General features: G+C 46.9%; 1 protein-coding gene across 4 annotated transcripts in view; it reads left to right on the top strand.

Moving 5' to 3' along the window:
- The window catches only part of Tcf25 (transcription factor 25), a 31,778-nt gene extending 16,806 nt beyond the window's left edge, over positions 1-14,972 (top strand). For 2 of the 4 annotated variants that reach the window (XM_051201608.1, XM_051201607.1), the window contains 12 exons: positions 213-343; positions 1,603-1,702; positions 2,463-2,556; positions 3,870-3,962; positions 4,077-4,182; positions 6,394-6,553; positions 7,769-7,856; positions 8,444-8,602; positions 9,796-9,886; positions 10,487-10,566; positions 11,811-11,883; positions 12,247-12,503. In XM_051201608.1, coding sequence (XP_051057565.1) covers positions 213-343; positions 1,603-1,702; positions 2,463-2,556; positions 3,870-3,962; positions 4,077-4,182; positions 6,394-6,553; positions 7,769-7,856; positions 8,444-8,602; positions 9,796-9,886; positions 10,487-10,566; positions 11,811-11,883; positions 12,247-12,405 — 1,334 coding nt within the window. In that variant the 3' untranslated portion in view covers positions 12,406-12,503. Of the gene's footprint in view, positions 1-212; positions 344-1,602; positions 1,703-2,462; positions 2,557-3,869; positions 3,963-4,076; positions 4,183-6,393; positions 6,554-7,768; positions 7,857-8,443; positions 8,603-9,795; positions 9,887-10,486; positions 10,567-11,810; positions 11,884-12,246; positions 12,504-14,320 lie in introns of those variants that run through there. The other 2 variants (XM_051201609.1, XM_051201610.1) reach the window with 2 other exon arrangements.
- Positions 14,973-15,442: the final 470 nt, after the last annotated feature.

Genomic DNA, 15,442 nt, shown 5'->3' with positions numbered 1-15,442 from the left:
CACTGCAAGAGCTGTTGGCAAATATCAGCTTATAGCTGGTATATCACCAGAACTAGCCAATCTGCACCAAACACTAAGCTTGAGTTGTATTCATGTGGCATATTTGTGCCAGGAACAACAGAAGGGTTGTGACTGCCTAGAGTTGTGGAGTCCTACAAAGTGCCACAGCCTGGCCTCCAGCACACCCTCCCTGAGCTATATTTTTTTTTCAGGTCTGTCAATGCGGCTGCTGGAATCCAAGAAAGGCCTTTCTTTCTTTGCATTTGAGCATAGTGAGGAGTACCAACAAGCACAGCACAAGTTCCTGGTGGCTGTGGAATCCATGGAGCCAAACAACATTGTGGTATGTAACCCTGCAGCTTCTGATGGGTGGGGATCAAGCAGTGTACTGTGCTCGGGCCAGGTCCCTCTGTGATTTGGGGAGGCTTGTCTGAGAGCAACTGCTTCCCCTAATAATGGGAGGTGCCTGTTACAGAGCAATCTGACCCTGTGTTCAGAGGAAGTGTGCTTGTGACTAACAGTGTAACTTCTCCAATGAGAGCCACATACTGCTCTCTGTTCCCTTCTGCAAACAGTGTGCAGGGCATTGTGGAATCTTTTCCCAGCTGCCTTTTCCTTTTACTTAGGTGATACTACAGAGGGAATGCTTGGTTCCCTTCTTCCAGGTACCCTTTCCCTTCTGTGTTGCTGCAGCCTGTGTTCTGAGTCCCCTGTCAACCACAGTTGAATTTGCAGTCACTGAGGGCAAAGAGCTCATCCTTTGTTTACCTGACCCCTGAGTGATATCACATTCCTTTGAGGAGAAAAAAAATGCTAGTTTCCATTGCTCTTGGTTGGAGAATTAGGCCAGTGCTGAGTTCCCACCTTGAACTAGATCAGTGTGGTTCAGCTGAGTCACATCATCACATACCTTGAGTTAAAAGTGAACCATGGTGATGCACACCTTTAATCCCAGCACTTGGGATGCAGAGGTACATGGATCTCTTGAATTAGAGGTCAGCTTGATCTACATAGCAAATTCTATGCCAGCCAAGGATACATAGTAAGTAAACCCTGTCTAAAAAAACACAAAAACTAGCCAGGCAGTGGTGGTGCACACCTTTAGTCCCAGCACTCAGGAGGCAGAGATAGGCAGATCTCTGTGAGTATGAGGCCAGCCTGGTCTATGGACAAGTTCCAGGACAGCCTCTAAAGCTACAGAGAAACCCAGTCTCAAAAACAAACAAACAAACAAACAAACAAACAAACAAACAAAAACAAAAGAACTAGGGCTGGAGAGATAGCTCAGTTGTTAAGAGTACTGATTGCTCTTCCAGAGGTCCTGAGTTCAGTTCCCAGAACTACAGTGGTGGCTCACAACCATTTATTCTGGGATCTGATGCCCTCTTCTGGTATAAAGTTATAAATGCAGATAAAGCACTCATACATAAAATAAATAGATAAATCTTTAGAAAAAAAGACTGAAAACAAAACAAGCTATGACTGTTTCATTGGTGATCATTTTTCCCAGCATGGGACATGGCCTGGTGCCCTCTGGGGCATGTCTAATGAGGGTGTGTGTTACCTACAATTTTTCTCTAAAACTCTCTTCTTTTCCAATAGGTTCTGCTCCAGACAAGTCCCTATCATGTTGACTCACTTCTGCAGCTCAGTGATGCCTGTCGCTTTCAGGAGGATCAAGAGATGGCACGAGACCTTATAGGTGAGCCAGCTTACCTGCACTTGCCACTTGAGCCACTCAAGCTCACAGACAAATGCAGATGTTTCATAGAGATAGAATTCACTTGTGTAGAATGTACAATTCATTGTTTTTAGTGTATGCCAGTTGTGTAGCCTTTATCACAATCTGTATCTGTCTGTTTTAAAGCTCTTTTGTCTGTGTAAGCAGTCCCTGTCCTTCAGTCCTAGGAACTACTAGTATACCTTGTCTGCATTTGTGCTTGAAAAGTGTAGAGTTCATGCAAATATGTGGCTGTTGTGTTGGCTTGTTTCATTTACCATCTTTGTTATCCCTGTTGGAGCATGTATCATACTTGGACCCTGTTCGTTGCTGTATAATACTCATCTGTGTATAGACTGCATTTTCTGTACCTATCATTAGTTGATGGACATTTAGGTTTTTTTCTGGCTATTGGAAATGGTGCTGCTGTGAATATGCATGACCAGGTTTTGTGGGATGCATGTTGGTTTACATGTGTGGGAACTTAAGTGTTAGCAGAACATAGCATCAGTTGTATCTCTTGGTATATGAAGCATGTCCCTTTGGAGCTTACAAATGTATGTTGCAGTAAACTTAGAGTCATTGAGGAATGCCTGGGAAGTTCTGTGTGTGCCCTCTTTCTTTCAGGGTCCCAGTTACATGACCTCCCTCATTCCAGAATGTTCTTTGTTTTGAGTTGTTGGAGGAGAAAGTTATAGTCACTGTGTCTGTGACACCCTCCTCTGGTATTTGTGGCCCACAGAGAGAGCACTATACAGCATGGAGTGTGCATTCCACCCCTTGTTCAGTCTCACCAGTGGGACTTGCAGGCTGGATTACCGCAGACCTGAGAACAGGTGAGTTTGGCCCACCCTAGAGTAACAGGGGCTTACCTTCAAGTCACATGAGTGACTATTGTGAGTTTAGTGGGGAACAGGTGATGCAAGACTGTCCCTGAAGATGGATCAGGACCCCGAAGATCCAGAGTACCTTCTAAGCTTTGGTGTGTTCATAGCTGAACTGCAGAGGGCTGAGCTCAGGGAATCAGGCATCAGATTGGCCCAAAATTAAACCTATTCAAGGTACAAGTGAGCCCGACGAGCCACAGAACAGTGAGAGCTGGAATCGTGCTTCCCATGTTTTTTGGAGGAAAGCCCCATTCCCAGTGAGGTTAAACTATTGTAGCATGCTTTGCAGTTGTGTCTCCTGATTCTTACAGCTGAGATGAGCATGGATTCAGCTTGACTTCAGGGATCACGAAGAGAGTACTCTCTTTTCCATATTTCTCTAAGCCTGCCCATCCTCTGGTTTTAGCCCGTATGTGCCTCCCTTCCTCTCTCACATCTAGCACTCTGCTTCTCTGGATATCTCTGGTCTGCTATAGCAGGAAGTCCCCCACCTGAGCCACAGCCATTGTCTGCTCTCCTGCACAGAGTGTTGGGTCTGGATCTCTTTCTCTGGGTTCCTGTATATTGCTTTTGTCTATCCTAGTTAAACTCTTACTTCTTGGAAATAGATTCTAAAATTAAGTCACCAAGATGACTAAAGCCATCCAACTTTATGCATCCAGATGTAGTGCTATGATAACTGTTAGAATCTGAGCATAAGCTAGGAGTATAATTTTATAGGTTTTAATTCTTTTCCTTTAATGATAATCATTAGACAACTAGGAAGAAGACAGATTTTGCCAGGTATGATGGCACATGCCTGTAGTCATAGCACTGAGATGTAGGAACCAATCAGTTGAGGTCACCTTTGATTATATAGTAAATTTGATGCCAGCCTGGGCTATGTAAGATCTCCTTTTAAGAAACCAGGAAAGGAAAAGAAGAAAAGACAGTGTTTTCACGTACACTTGATTGTAGCCTGTGGCACCTGTGAACAGATTTGACATTCTGAAGCAGGAAGATCTCTTGAGCCAATTTATTCAAGGTCAGACTTGGCTGCATGGTCATACCATGTGTTAATACAAGAAAAGCTTGATTTTCCTGTCTAAGTACATTCATAGCTAAATAACAGGGAGCACATATTTCCTCCAGACACACAGGGAATGTTCACAACACTGTATCTAGCCATTTAGGAAATGCTGTCTCAACCCAGAGGGTAGACAGGGCTGGGCCTATCAGCTGCTTTTCTGTCACTAATTCATGGATAATTGCCCTTGATCTAGGAGCTTCTACCTGGCCCTCTACAAGCAGATGAGTTTCTTGGAGAAGCGAGGATGCCCACGTACTGCGCTGGAGTACTGCAAGCTCATCCTGAGGTGAGTATTCACTTTGACTGCATGGCCATCTGTCCCCACAACAGTGGGGACTCCAGCCATGACAACACTTCCTCTGTCTGTCTTGTTCTCCACTTACTGTGCTGCCTCCGGAAGCCTTGAGCCAGATGAGGACCCACTGTGCATGCTGCTGCTTATTGACCATCTGGCCTTACGGGCCCGGAACTATGAGTACCTGATCCGCCTCTTCCAGGAGTGGGAGGTATGTGTAAGCCATGTGCTGTGACTTGCAGGTGCAGCTGTGTGTCTTCCCTTACCTTTCTCATCCATACCCTATGTGTTTGAGGGAGAGTTTTATGATAAGATGGTAAGGGCACAAGTCAGAGCTCAGGTAGATCCCAAGGCACCCTTCTTTTCTGGCTTTCTCGTTGCCTCTGCTGCACAAGATCCAGTCTTCCTAGAGGGTGCCCCAGCAGCCTTTCAAGAGCCCCTTTTCACAGGCCTGCACCAAATACACATGCACAGACGTGGTACTAGCAGTGATAAAAAGTTGGGTAAACCCCAGAACTCACTGTGGTCTATGTAAGAAGCAACCATGAAGGAGAGCGCCATATGTGGTTGGCACTGGGAACCTCAGCATATAGACCCACATTCTGCAGAAATCCTGGATGTGGACAGACAGACAGTCAATTGTGCCTTGCCAGATTTAAATGTAACTAAAAATAAAGGATGGCCGGACACCATGCCATTTGGCTCAGCTGCTGTGAATGTTAAATGCACCTTGGGTGCCAGATAGCACCAGGAAAAGAACATAACTGTTTTGTCCATGACTATGGGCAGTGTTGAAGTGACAATTTCAGTTTGTTGGGCTAGCTACCATGCTTTTAAGATCAGTTCTGCCATTCTCCATAATGCAACTGCTAGACAGTTTAAAGGAGTACAAGACTCCCATCCCATCCTGTGGTTGGTTCTTATTAGAGAAGGGAGGCATTGGGTTTTGTGCTGGTTGCTTCCAGCAGGGCCTAGTAAGGGAGAAAGGTGACAAGCCTTTGCTTCCTGTTTCTACTTTTGAGTTTTTTTCACAGTACATATTTTTACATTATCAAAAAAAAAAAAAAAAAAGATTAATCTTTTTGTTGTTGTTGTTTCAAGACAGGGTTTCTCTATGTAGCTTTGGAGCCTTTTCTGGCACTCTCTATGTAGACCAGGCTGGCCTCAAACTCATGGAAATCATCTGCCTCTGACTCCCAAGTGCTGGGATTAAAGGGTTATGCCACCATTGCCCAGCTGAGATAAACCACTTTAAGTTACATAATGTTTGGTATAGTTGGCCAGGAAGTTTTGCTTTTTGGGATCTGTTTTATAGAATCCCTGGAGCTCATGAAAGCATGGCTACAGGAAATGCCAAAGAGGGCTGCAGGTGAGTGATCATTATGGCTTATGTGGTTGTAGAATGAAACCAGGGCAGGGGCAGGTACATTGGCTAGCTAGCCTAGACAAATTGATGGTCTTCGGTTATGGAGAAGAGATCTTATCTCAGAACATAAAGTAGAGATGCAGAGAGATGGCTTAGCAGATAAAAGCACTTGACACCAAGCCTGATAACTTAAGTTTGCTCCTTAGAGCCCTCAGTAGAAGGAAAGAACTGACTTCTGCAAGTTGTCCTCCAACCTCTACATATGTGCCATGGTATGCATGTATACATATAACTACATACCAAATAAATAGATAAAAAAATGATTTCTAAAAAGCAAAAAAGTAAGGGCTGGAGAGATGGCTCAGAGGTTAAGAGCACTGGCTATCCTTCCAGAGGTCCTGAGTTCAATCCCCAGCAGCCACATGGTGGCTCACAACCATCTGTAATGATATCTGGTGCCTTCTTCTGTCATGTAGGCAGAACACTGTATACATAATAAATAAATAAATCTCTAAAAAAAAAAAAAGCTAGAAAGTGAAATAAATAAATTTGTAGAACAAGTGAGGAAATACACCCCATATTGACCTCCAGCCTCAGCACTCATGTGCTATACATACACAACACAGAAGATGGAACAAGTCACTTGTCTTCTCACAAACCATAGAGAAAGAAAGGGAAGCACTGGAAAACACTTCTAGGCTAAGTGGCATCAGATCTCACTTTTGCTGACTTACTTTATAAGCTTTCTGCTTAGGCAAGAGGGCTGGCTTCCCTGCTTCCAAAGCTGTGAGTCTAGTCATGGGACATCCATCCTTAGTGGCTCTGAGGCTCCTGCCTCCTGCTGTAGTGTCAGTCATCTGATTGAGCTGATTCCTACCCTTCTGTGTCCTTTATGTTTTCTATATGTGGAAAATGGATTTTCTTCATCCTGAGTTAAGGTGTGAGGCCTTCAAAGAAGAGTTGTGGGACTCACCTGGCATCTGCTGCATACCTGTAAATTACGTGTTTTGTCTTCACAAACTCAAGGCCCGGGCTTTGTTTCTTCATCCATTATAGGCTCATCGGAACCTGTCCCAGCTCCCAAATTTTGCCTTCTCAGTTCCATTGGCATATTTCCTTCTGAGTCAGCAGACAGACTTACCTGAGCATGAGCTCACTTCTGCCAGGCAACAAGCTTCCCTCCTGATACAGCAGGCACTTACCATGTTCCCTGGAGGTAAGTGCCACCTCTTGTCTGGGGAGGTAACTTTTCTTCCTGGGGACTGAGTCTAGATCACAGTCCTCCCCATACTTAATGGAAAGATTGCATCCCCTTAAAGGCATTAAAGATTTGCTGTAGTTCTAGTTAGATAGCTAATCTACCCACTTTAATGATCCTACTACAATTCTGGTGAGGGGTGAGAGGAGAGAGGGACAAATGTCTTCTCTGGGGTTTAGTTTCAGGATGGAAGAGTAGGGCATTTTCCAGAGCACACAGAGGAACCAGAGGAAGAAATGCCTGAGGCTAGCCCAGAGACAGTTTGAAGGGCATTGGTTCTGAGTAGCCAGGAGTAGACCCTGGTGTACTGCCTAGGCATTCTCACAGACATATGGCCAGGAGAGTAAGGTGATTACCTGCCCAGATCTTTCCTAAGAGTGTACACAAAGTGACACTGACATAAGATTCCTGTGGGGCCAACTTCTCTGTTAGAAAGTTCCAGAATTGGTACCACATTGAAGATTCTGAGTTCCTTAAGCATTGGCCAGAATTCCACCTGCCAACCAGACCTGAGCAACCTCAGACAGAAATGGTGCCTATTTGCTGACCCAGTGAGGATCAGTTTCATTAGAAGTTGCCTGTGCCCTCTGTGGTCTGATGTAGCTAGCAGTGCCTCTTCTGTTGACCAGCTGAAGAGGCATAGAATGGTAGTGAGCTCATTGCTGTACTGTTGAGCAAACACTACCTCCTCACAGGATGCTGCAGCGTGCTCATGTCCTCAGGAAGTCACTGGGAAGACTATGCTCTGTTCTCTGTTTAGAAAAGCCAACACTTTGGTGAATAGTGCTACATGCAAGGGGAGCCCTGTGTTGGCTGCCAAACTGATCCTGGTCCTTGCAGAGTGAGCTCTTGCAGGGCACAGTCAGCTCCGCTCTCTCTAGTCTGCCTTCACTTCTGACCGCCATATGACCAAAGCATTCAGCCTTGGAGGTGATAGGCAAGTCTTCCTTGGATGCAGATGGAATGAGTCAGCAGGACATGCATCCACTTCCCCAGGGTTCAGAGGTTTCTTGGAGTCTAGTGTGAGAGACCCAGGAACAAATTTGTAATGCTAGTCAGAAATGACCCCTTGGCTGTCCATCTTTTTTTTACCTTAAGAACACTTAGTGACTGGCAGCCAGCACAACAAGGACTGCAGAATACATGGATCCTTTACTTGTTTGTATTTTGCAGCTCTCATGCCATTGCTAGAGTATTGCAGTGTGCGGCCTGATGCAGCAGTCTCAAACCACCGCTTCTTTGGTCCAGATGCTGAGATAAGGTAAGGATGTGTGCCTGTAGGCACTGCTCCCCTCACCCTTAAAGGAAGAGAGGAGCCTGTCCTGGGGGACTGCTATCCAGCTGAGGAAGCCCCTAGAGCCCACATCCATGTGCAAGACATCTCACCTCTGTGGGACAGGTGAGCAGCGTCTAGTCTAAAAAATATGGTTCACTCATGATCTTTACCATCATTAATTTTTCCCACATTTCTATGTTGTGGCATTTCTTATAAGCAAGAAAAAAAAAAAAAAAACCAGAAAAAAAAGAACAATATATACTGACATGGCTCCCACCCTTTCTACAGACTCTAAATCAACAGTTGTAGGCCATCCCCTGGTAATGTTCCACAATAGGAAAACATACTCATTGTTTTGTTTTTTACATTTCTGTCAAGTAATTTGTATTACTAAACTAAATCAATAAAAAGTGCTCAACCACTTAAGAACACTCAACCCTCAGAGGGTGGAATATCCTTGCTCAGCGGGCAAGAGGTAGCCTCCTTTCGTCTGAGGCACAAGACTTTCCCTGGATATCCCTTTGCCTACCATAGAGCACTGCCAAAGGTCTGCTTTCCTTGCTCTTCCACAGCCAGCCCCCTGCCCTGAGCCAGCTGGTGAGTCTGTACCTTGGGAGGTCACACTTTCTTTGGAAAGAACCCGCCATTATGAGCTGGCTGGAGGAAAACGTCCGTGAGGTTCTGCAATCAGTGGATTCTGGGGACCCTGCCGTGGAGGCCTGTGAGAATAGGTGAGCTGAGCCTGACAGACAAGTCGAAGAACCTAGCTCAGGGAGGGCACCCTGCTGGCACAAGCCCTTTCGTGTCTCCTCCTGGGTCTTTATCAGACACGAGACCTCTGATTTCATCTTGACTTTGAAGGAGCCATCAGGAGGTCTGGGCATGGCTGCTGCTATTCACATAAAATGTGAAGGGGTGTGTGGTTGTTATGTGCCCTAGTGGTTTTGTTTAGTTTGTTTCTGCTTTTGTGCTCTGTTCCCATATTTGGGATCATGATTGCGTTTCTTTTCTTTTTTAAAGAAAGTATACAGTGTTCTGCCAGCATGTATGCCTACATGCCAGAAGAGGGCACCAGATCTCATTACAGGTGGTGTGACCACTATGTGGTTGCTGGGAATTGAACTTAGGACCTCTGAAAGAGCAGACAGTGCACTTAACCTCTGAACTATCTCTGTAGCCTACAATTGCTTTTCTTACCCTTATTGGAAAAACTGGAGCCAAAAGGCAACCCGAGCAACCTGCTGACCTTCTTTCTACATGTGGGGTTTTCTGTAACTTAGAACCTGCATTTGAGAAGCAGCCCTTTTGCCTGTTTGTATGGTATTGCTCACGATCCTCATCAGCATCTTGGCTCTGGGGGCAGCTATAGTCAGGCTGGCTAGTTCTGAGGGTTCTGTTCTGTCCTGGCTGTGTCATCTCCCTGGTCCATGGAATCAGGAGGTTCAGTGGTAGACATGAGGCTAAATTCTAGACTATGTGAATAATGGGGAAGGAGTACTATTGCTTCCAGCCTTTGCAATCTTATAAATACTGTCTGGGCTACTTACTTTACTCCCTGCACTGCTTCTCAGCTCTGTGCCCAGCAAGAGGCAGGCTCCATACGGTTGACATACCCAGGGATTCCATTGTGGACACTAGTGTCTCACCAGACTACTCACAGCTCTCCTCATTTTCATTTTGTGGATGAAGGGACCAAATTGTAGATCAAGGTAGTAGACTTTGCTTTCAGAGTCTACTCTTGCCTCAGAGCTATGGGCTGGTAGCACACCTTCTTTCTACCCAAGAGTAAGGTGGGAGGTTTCACCAGAAGTGGAACAAGCCAATCCTTGCTGGATCTTTCTCATAGAGGCTATGGGTGACTTGGTGTTTTACACTCTGGGCACCAGCTTATCAGCTCATGTGCTGCTGTCTACTCTGGCCTCAGGCGGAAGGTGCTGTACCAGCGTGCACCCAGAAACATCCACCGCCATGTGATACTCTCTGAGATCAAGGAGGCTGTTGCTGCCCTGCCCTCGGTAAGTGAGGAATGCTGAAAATGGGGGCTTTGTGTGTGCTCGTCAGGGTATAGAAACCCACAAACTGGCCTACGTGCCAGGCAGAGCTGGAACTGGAACAGAGGGCTCTTCTCCTCAGCCAGCTTCCCTGGGCCTTCCTCACAGACCTTCGCGTAGCTTTGCCCTCTGCAGCAGAGCCTTGGCTCTGCTCTCACAGATTCTGTTTTCTGTTGGCACTCTGGGGGATGAGCCAGGCTGGATCAGTTGGTGAATCAGTAGCTCAGTGCAACCCAGTGGCCCTCCTCCCTAATTCATGGTCTGGTCTGCAATCAGGCCAATCATTTGTGAATGAATATAGATGGTAGCACACCTGTGGAAAATGCCCTTTGCCCTACATCCCACTGACTGGGACAAAATATCATTCATGTTCCCCTGACTGTCCTCTGGGAGAGACTGGTCCACCCAGACTGGAAGTTTCTTGGGACAGAAACAGCCGCTTCTGCCAGGTGTAGCACTGCCACCTGGCAGATGGGTCAAGTCTGAGTTGAGAACAACTGAAGCTTTGGAAGGCAGAGGCTGCCAGCAGTGCTCCAGAATCTCTATTTCTGTCCCCTCCTAAAGGATGTGACCACACAGTCTGTGATGGGATTTGACCCTCTGCCTCCCCTGGACACCATCTACTCATACGTCAGACCAGAGAGGTACCTTTCCTGCTTTGTCTTCACACCCACAAACCCTCTTTGGTACTTTGGGGCTCACTGGGGCTGCCCTTACAGATTAGGAGGAAAAAGGCAAACAGGGACTAAAAGGGCCAATCCACTCAGGAGTAGGAGAAACACAGTGTAACTTGGAGTTTCCTCTGAATCCACCAAAGGTCTAACCACTTCCCTTAGGTTTTGTAACAGCTGTGGGAAGTAAAATAAGGAGCCACCTCTGGCCTGATGCACTATACAACAGACATCAAATTTAGAACCTAGATGTAGACATAGGGTCAAATTTGCTTATGAACCTGTGGGAGAAAATGACAAAGAAGGACATGCCAGACCAGGAAATGAAAGTCACCTGCTTTGTAGAAAGATGTGCCCCAACCAGACAGAGGATGGTAACTGGTACTCTGTCTAGCATGTGCAAAAACCCTCCTCCAAGAGCAGTATAAGGTCCAGTGAGCACTAAAGGAAAGCTCGTGTGGCTGAACCAGGAGAATGGGGTAGTGGATCAAGCATTAATATGGAACATGCCTGAGTCACAGGCTGCCATGTACATCTGGGCAGGTTTTAGCCTCTGGGTCATGAAAGAACTCATTTCCCTTTCCTCCTAGCCTTCACAGCTGCCTTATCTGGGTGCATTTCCCCCACAGTCCACTTCAAGAAAGGAGCACAGGCCATCTAGACCTTGGCAAAACATGTTGAGTAGAGTGACTCCCATTTAAGGTTTTAGATTAAGACGAGAATTTTCAGTGGGTTCAGAAACATCCTGACAAGCTGACATAGCCTAGCTATCATAGCATTCTCCTCTGTTCTTGTGGTCCCCAGAATAGAAGTGTGATGATACTGTGCAATAGAGCTGTGCTGCATCTCCTGAGATGCCCTGGCCTTCCCTGCCTGCCGTTATGTGACTGCCTATGCCTTCCCGAGCCTTCAAATGCTGTAGTCACCTTGTCTTCTTTCCATGTGATCCAGCAGACTAGGTCCCTAAAAAGCCAGCACTCTGGGATACCTTACTTCTCCTTTCCTCGTTGTTCTTGGCTCTTAGCTCCACCCTAGGCTGATTAGTAGTCATCACTATCCACCCCAGATCCTGATCTGCAGTTTAGGACTCAGAGACTTAGCTCCACTTAGCGGCTGCCTGTCCCTAGCAGTTAGGAGACTGGGTAAGGACAGCTGACAAGGACTGGGACTCCACAGTGTCTGTTGACCTTCATTTTCTGACCTTTTTTAATTTTCAGACTGAGTCCAGTCAGCCATGGAAACACAATCGCTCTCTTCTTCCGGTCATTATTGCCAAATTACACCACAGAGGTATGTTGATTGAACACATTGGTCTTTCCTTCCCAAGTTGCTATGGGCAAGTCCAGCTCAGGGTGGAGGCAGGAACGGCTGAGACTGTGCCTGCCTGTGGTGCCATGCTTAGGGAGTGGGGATCAGCCTGCTGAGACTGCAGTAGCCATTCGAAGGTGAGTAGTGTGAGGCTGAGAGATGGCTCAACATGGTGGTAGGTTGGCCATGGTTAAACATGTACATTTGGCTTTTTAGAGCTGTTTCCGGGCCGGTCTCTTGGGAGGGAACAGGCCTAATCTTGAGGCTTGAGCTGCCTCAGACTACTAAACCCCAGGTCTCAAATCTGTACAGACAGCCCCCACTTAGATATGTCTCATTGTTCAGGGGGAGAGGCTGGAGGAAGGAGTGGCCAGGGGTCCGAACCGCAATCAAGGCTTGAACAGGCTGATGTTGGCCGTACGTGACATGATGGCCAACTTCCACTTCAACGACCAGGAGGTGCCTCGGGAGGACAATCCTGAGGGCGAGGGGGACTGGGACTGACTGTCCAGATGCTGTGCCCAGAGCTGTGCAATTATGTTCCTGATTCTTATCTGGTTGGAATTAACCAGTTCCCTGAAGTAGAAATGCTGACCATGTCATCTACCCGTGTCTTTTGTTGTCCCTCTAAATGTGAGTGGGTTGTGCTCTGCTATGAGTGAGCTTTTCCTCCAGTGGCCTCAAAAATAGTCCAGGAGCAGTGAGCCCCACACCATATACATCTACTGTGTGCCTCACACTTCCAGAATTTGTAACAGAGTCTTCACTGCAAGGACCCCACGTGTTCCTTGCCAGAGGGCACTGATCCTTCCACACATGCTACACCCAGTATGTTTGCAGTGGTGGGGATCAAACCCAGGGCCTGGCACATGATCTACCATTGAATGGTAATCCCAGTCTAGGAACTTAATTAGTAAACTCAGAGGTCTGGAGATGTGCAGTTGATAGACTGCTTGTTTAGCTTGCACAAAGCTCAGGATTCGATCCCCAGCACAACACAAACCAGGTGTGGTTAGTGTTCATCTGTATTCTCAGTACTCAAGAGGTAGAGAGAGAGACAAGAGGAACTGAAGTTTAAGGTCATCCTCTGCTACATAATACGTTCAAAGCCAGCCTTAGTTACATGTGACCCCCCCTCTCAAAAGAGGGGGTTGGGGCATGAGGTGCCTGGAATTGAAGGAGACTCTAAGAAGCAACTTTGAGGCAGTGAATTTTCCCAGACAGGTCAGGGATGCTTTGATCTAGGAATGAGTGGGGAGCTCTGATCAAGAACCCCAGTCCAGTGGCAGGAACAGAGGCCACAACCAGGCAAGGCCAGAGGCCCATGTCTCAAGCTGGTTGTGGAAAGATCCAGACTACTGAGATGTTATAAGCTGTGTCAGGTGTCTCTGGGCAGCCCTGCCCATTTCTGCATGTATAAAAACCTGGGGGAGGTCCTACCATGGCCTGTAGTGTGAGAGATGGCCAGTGGGGTCTCTCCTAATTCTAGGTCCATCAATCGCTTCCTGGGAGTTCAGATGTTGTTTCAGACATCACTGGATGCATCTGGTATGGACTAGGTACAGATAAAGCATGCTTCAGGAATGTCCTGAGGGCCATCTAAATGGCTCAGTTAGTAAAAGTACTTGCTGCCAAGCCTGATAATCTGTGTTCAATCCTCAGGATCCATATGGTGGATGAAGAGCACTAACTCCTGAGAGCAAACTCCTATAGGTTGTCCTCTGACCTCCACACATACACGATGGCATGTGGACACCTATACAAACACACCAAATAAATGAACCAGCTTGGTGGTTAAAAGTACTTACTGTGCTTTGTGCTTTTGCAGAGAATCAGGGTTTGATTTTAAGCACCCATGCCAAATAGCTCACAACCACTCATAATTCTAGTCCCAGCATACAACATAAACATGATGTGGCTGAGCAGGGGCTCAGGTCACTGTCCGACGCTCAACAGGGCTGACTTGTATTCATCTGTAGTCACCCTAAATGTCACAGCCCATTTCTAAGTTAGCTATTTGCAGGGGCCGGTTCTGTGTTCAACCGACATGTGGCTGGTGAGAGGTCACATGTCATATGGATTGGTGCTGCGTCTCTGTTTTTTCTCCAGCATGAATTGGCAAGGCCATGAAGTCTGGATACAGGTTCTACTACTTGTGCTCATGGGCCAGCAGGGGCCTGGGGAGGGCAGGCCTGAGGGGCATAGCCCCACACCAGTTGCCTCACCTACTCCTGGGTTTGGTGGGAGATCTACACCCAGTCCCAGGGAGGGGTACTATTGAGATGGTCCTAATTCAGTGTCTGAATCCAAGTTGGAGTGGCCTGTGGTGAGTTTCAGCTGAGGGGAGGAGGGAGTGGGTTTGTTTTCTGGAGATGACAAACAAGTACAGAAAACCTGGCATCCTGCCTCTTCCTTTCAGCAGCTGTAAGTCCATCCAGATGAGGATATGACATCTGGAGCTGCAGCAGCTATTCTACAACCACGAGGCAATGAACTCCAAAATGAAGAACCAGTGTACTAGGAACAGTGAAGCAGAGGATGCCCTAGGCCTTCAGGAAACTTCCCACCTCCAGGCCTGTATCCCGAGAGGCCATTAAATGATCGGCTTCAGAAGTGTTGCTCAGACTTAAGTAATTTTCAGCTGAATCCATTTCTAATGGTGATAAATAAAACCCAGTCATTCACGTCATCTGCGGATCATCAGGAAAAGTAACTTTTTGAGACAGGGTCTCAATGTATAGCCCTTGATGGCCTAGAACTTGCTATGTAGATCAGGCTGGCCTCAGAGATCCGCCTGCCTCAGCCTCCCAAATGTTAGAGTTAAAAGCGTGTACCACCACACCTAATCTGCATGTCATCTAAACAGCTTTAAAGTCTGCCCTGCCACCCAGGTGGGGGTGATAGTGTATCCCATCCCACTCCTCCCTGGACCCAGTCTCAGCAAGAGGTGCCTGCCCGTGTGCTCCTGTGCAGAATTATTGGTTATTTGTGCATTTTCATGTAGTCAGGGAGAAAACCTGTTTGCTGTCTCCCACAGAAAGTTCAGAGGAAATGAATGACTTTCAAACGAAGACATGGTTACATAGCCTTTTTAACTTTTGTTTTATTGTGTGTGTGGGTGTTTTGCCTGAATGTGCGTCTGCGTGCCATGTACATGTAATGCCTACAGAAACCAGAAAAGAGTGTACAGAAAAGTATGTTGGATCCCCTGGGACTGGAGTCACAAACAACTCTCTTTTTTGGGAGGGCAGGGCAGGGCAGGATGGGTTAGAAAGGGTTTCTCTGTATAGCTCTGGCTGTACTGGAACTCATAGACCAGGGTGGTCTCAAGTTCAGAGATCCATCTGCCTCTGCCTTCCAAGTGTTGGGATTAAAGTCATGTACCACCACTGCCTGGCTATCAAAAACAATTCTTAGTCATCATGTGGGTGCTGGAAATCAAACCTGGGTCTTCTAGAAGAGCAGCCAGTGCTCTTAACTGCCTAGCCATCTCTTCAGCCCCAGGCATGAGCTTCTTGAGAAGCTGTGCTGTCCTCTGTGA

Source organism: Phodopus roborovskii, unplaced genomic scaffold (genome assembly GCF_943737965.1).
Source record: "Phodopus roborovskii unplaced genomic scaffold, PHOROB, whole genome shotgun sequence".
NCBI classification, from domain to species: Eukaryota; Metazoa; Chordata; class Mammalia; order Rodentia; family Cricetidae; genus Phodopus; species Phodopus roborovskii.
Note: the sequence above shows the minus strand (reverse complement) of the source record. Positions and strands in the feature narration are given on the sequence as shown.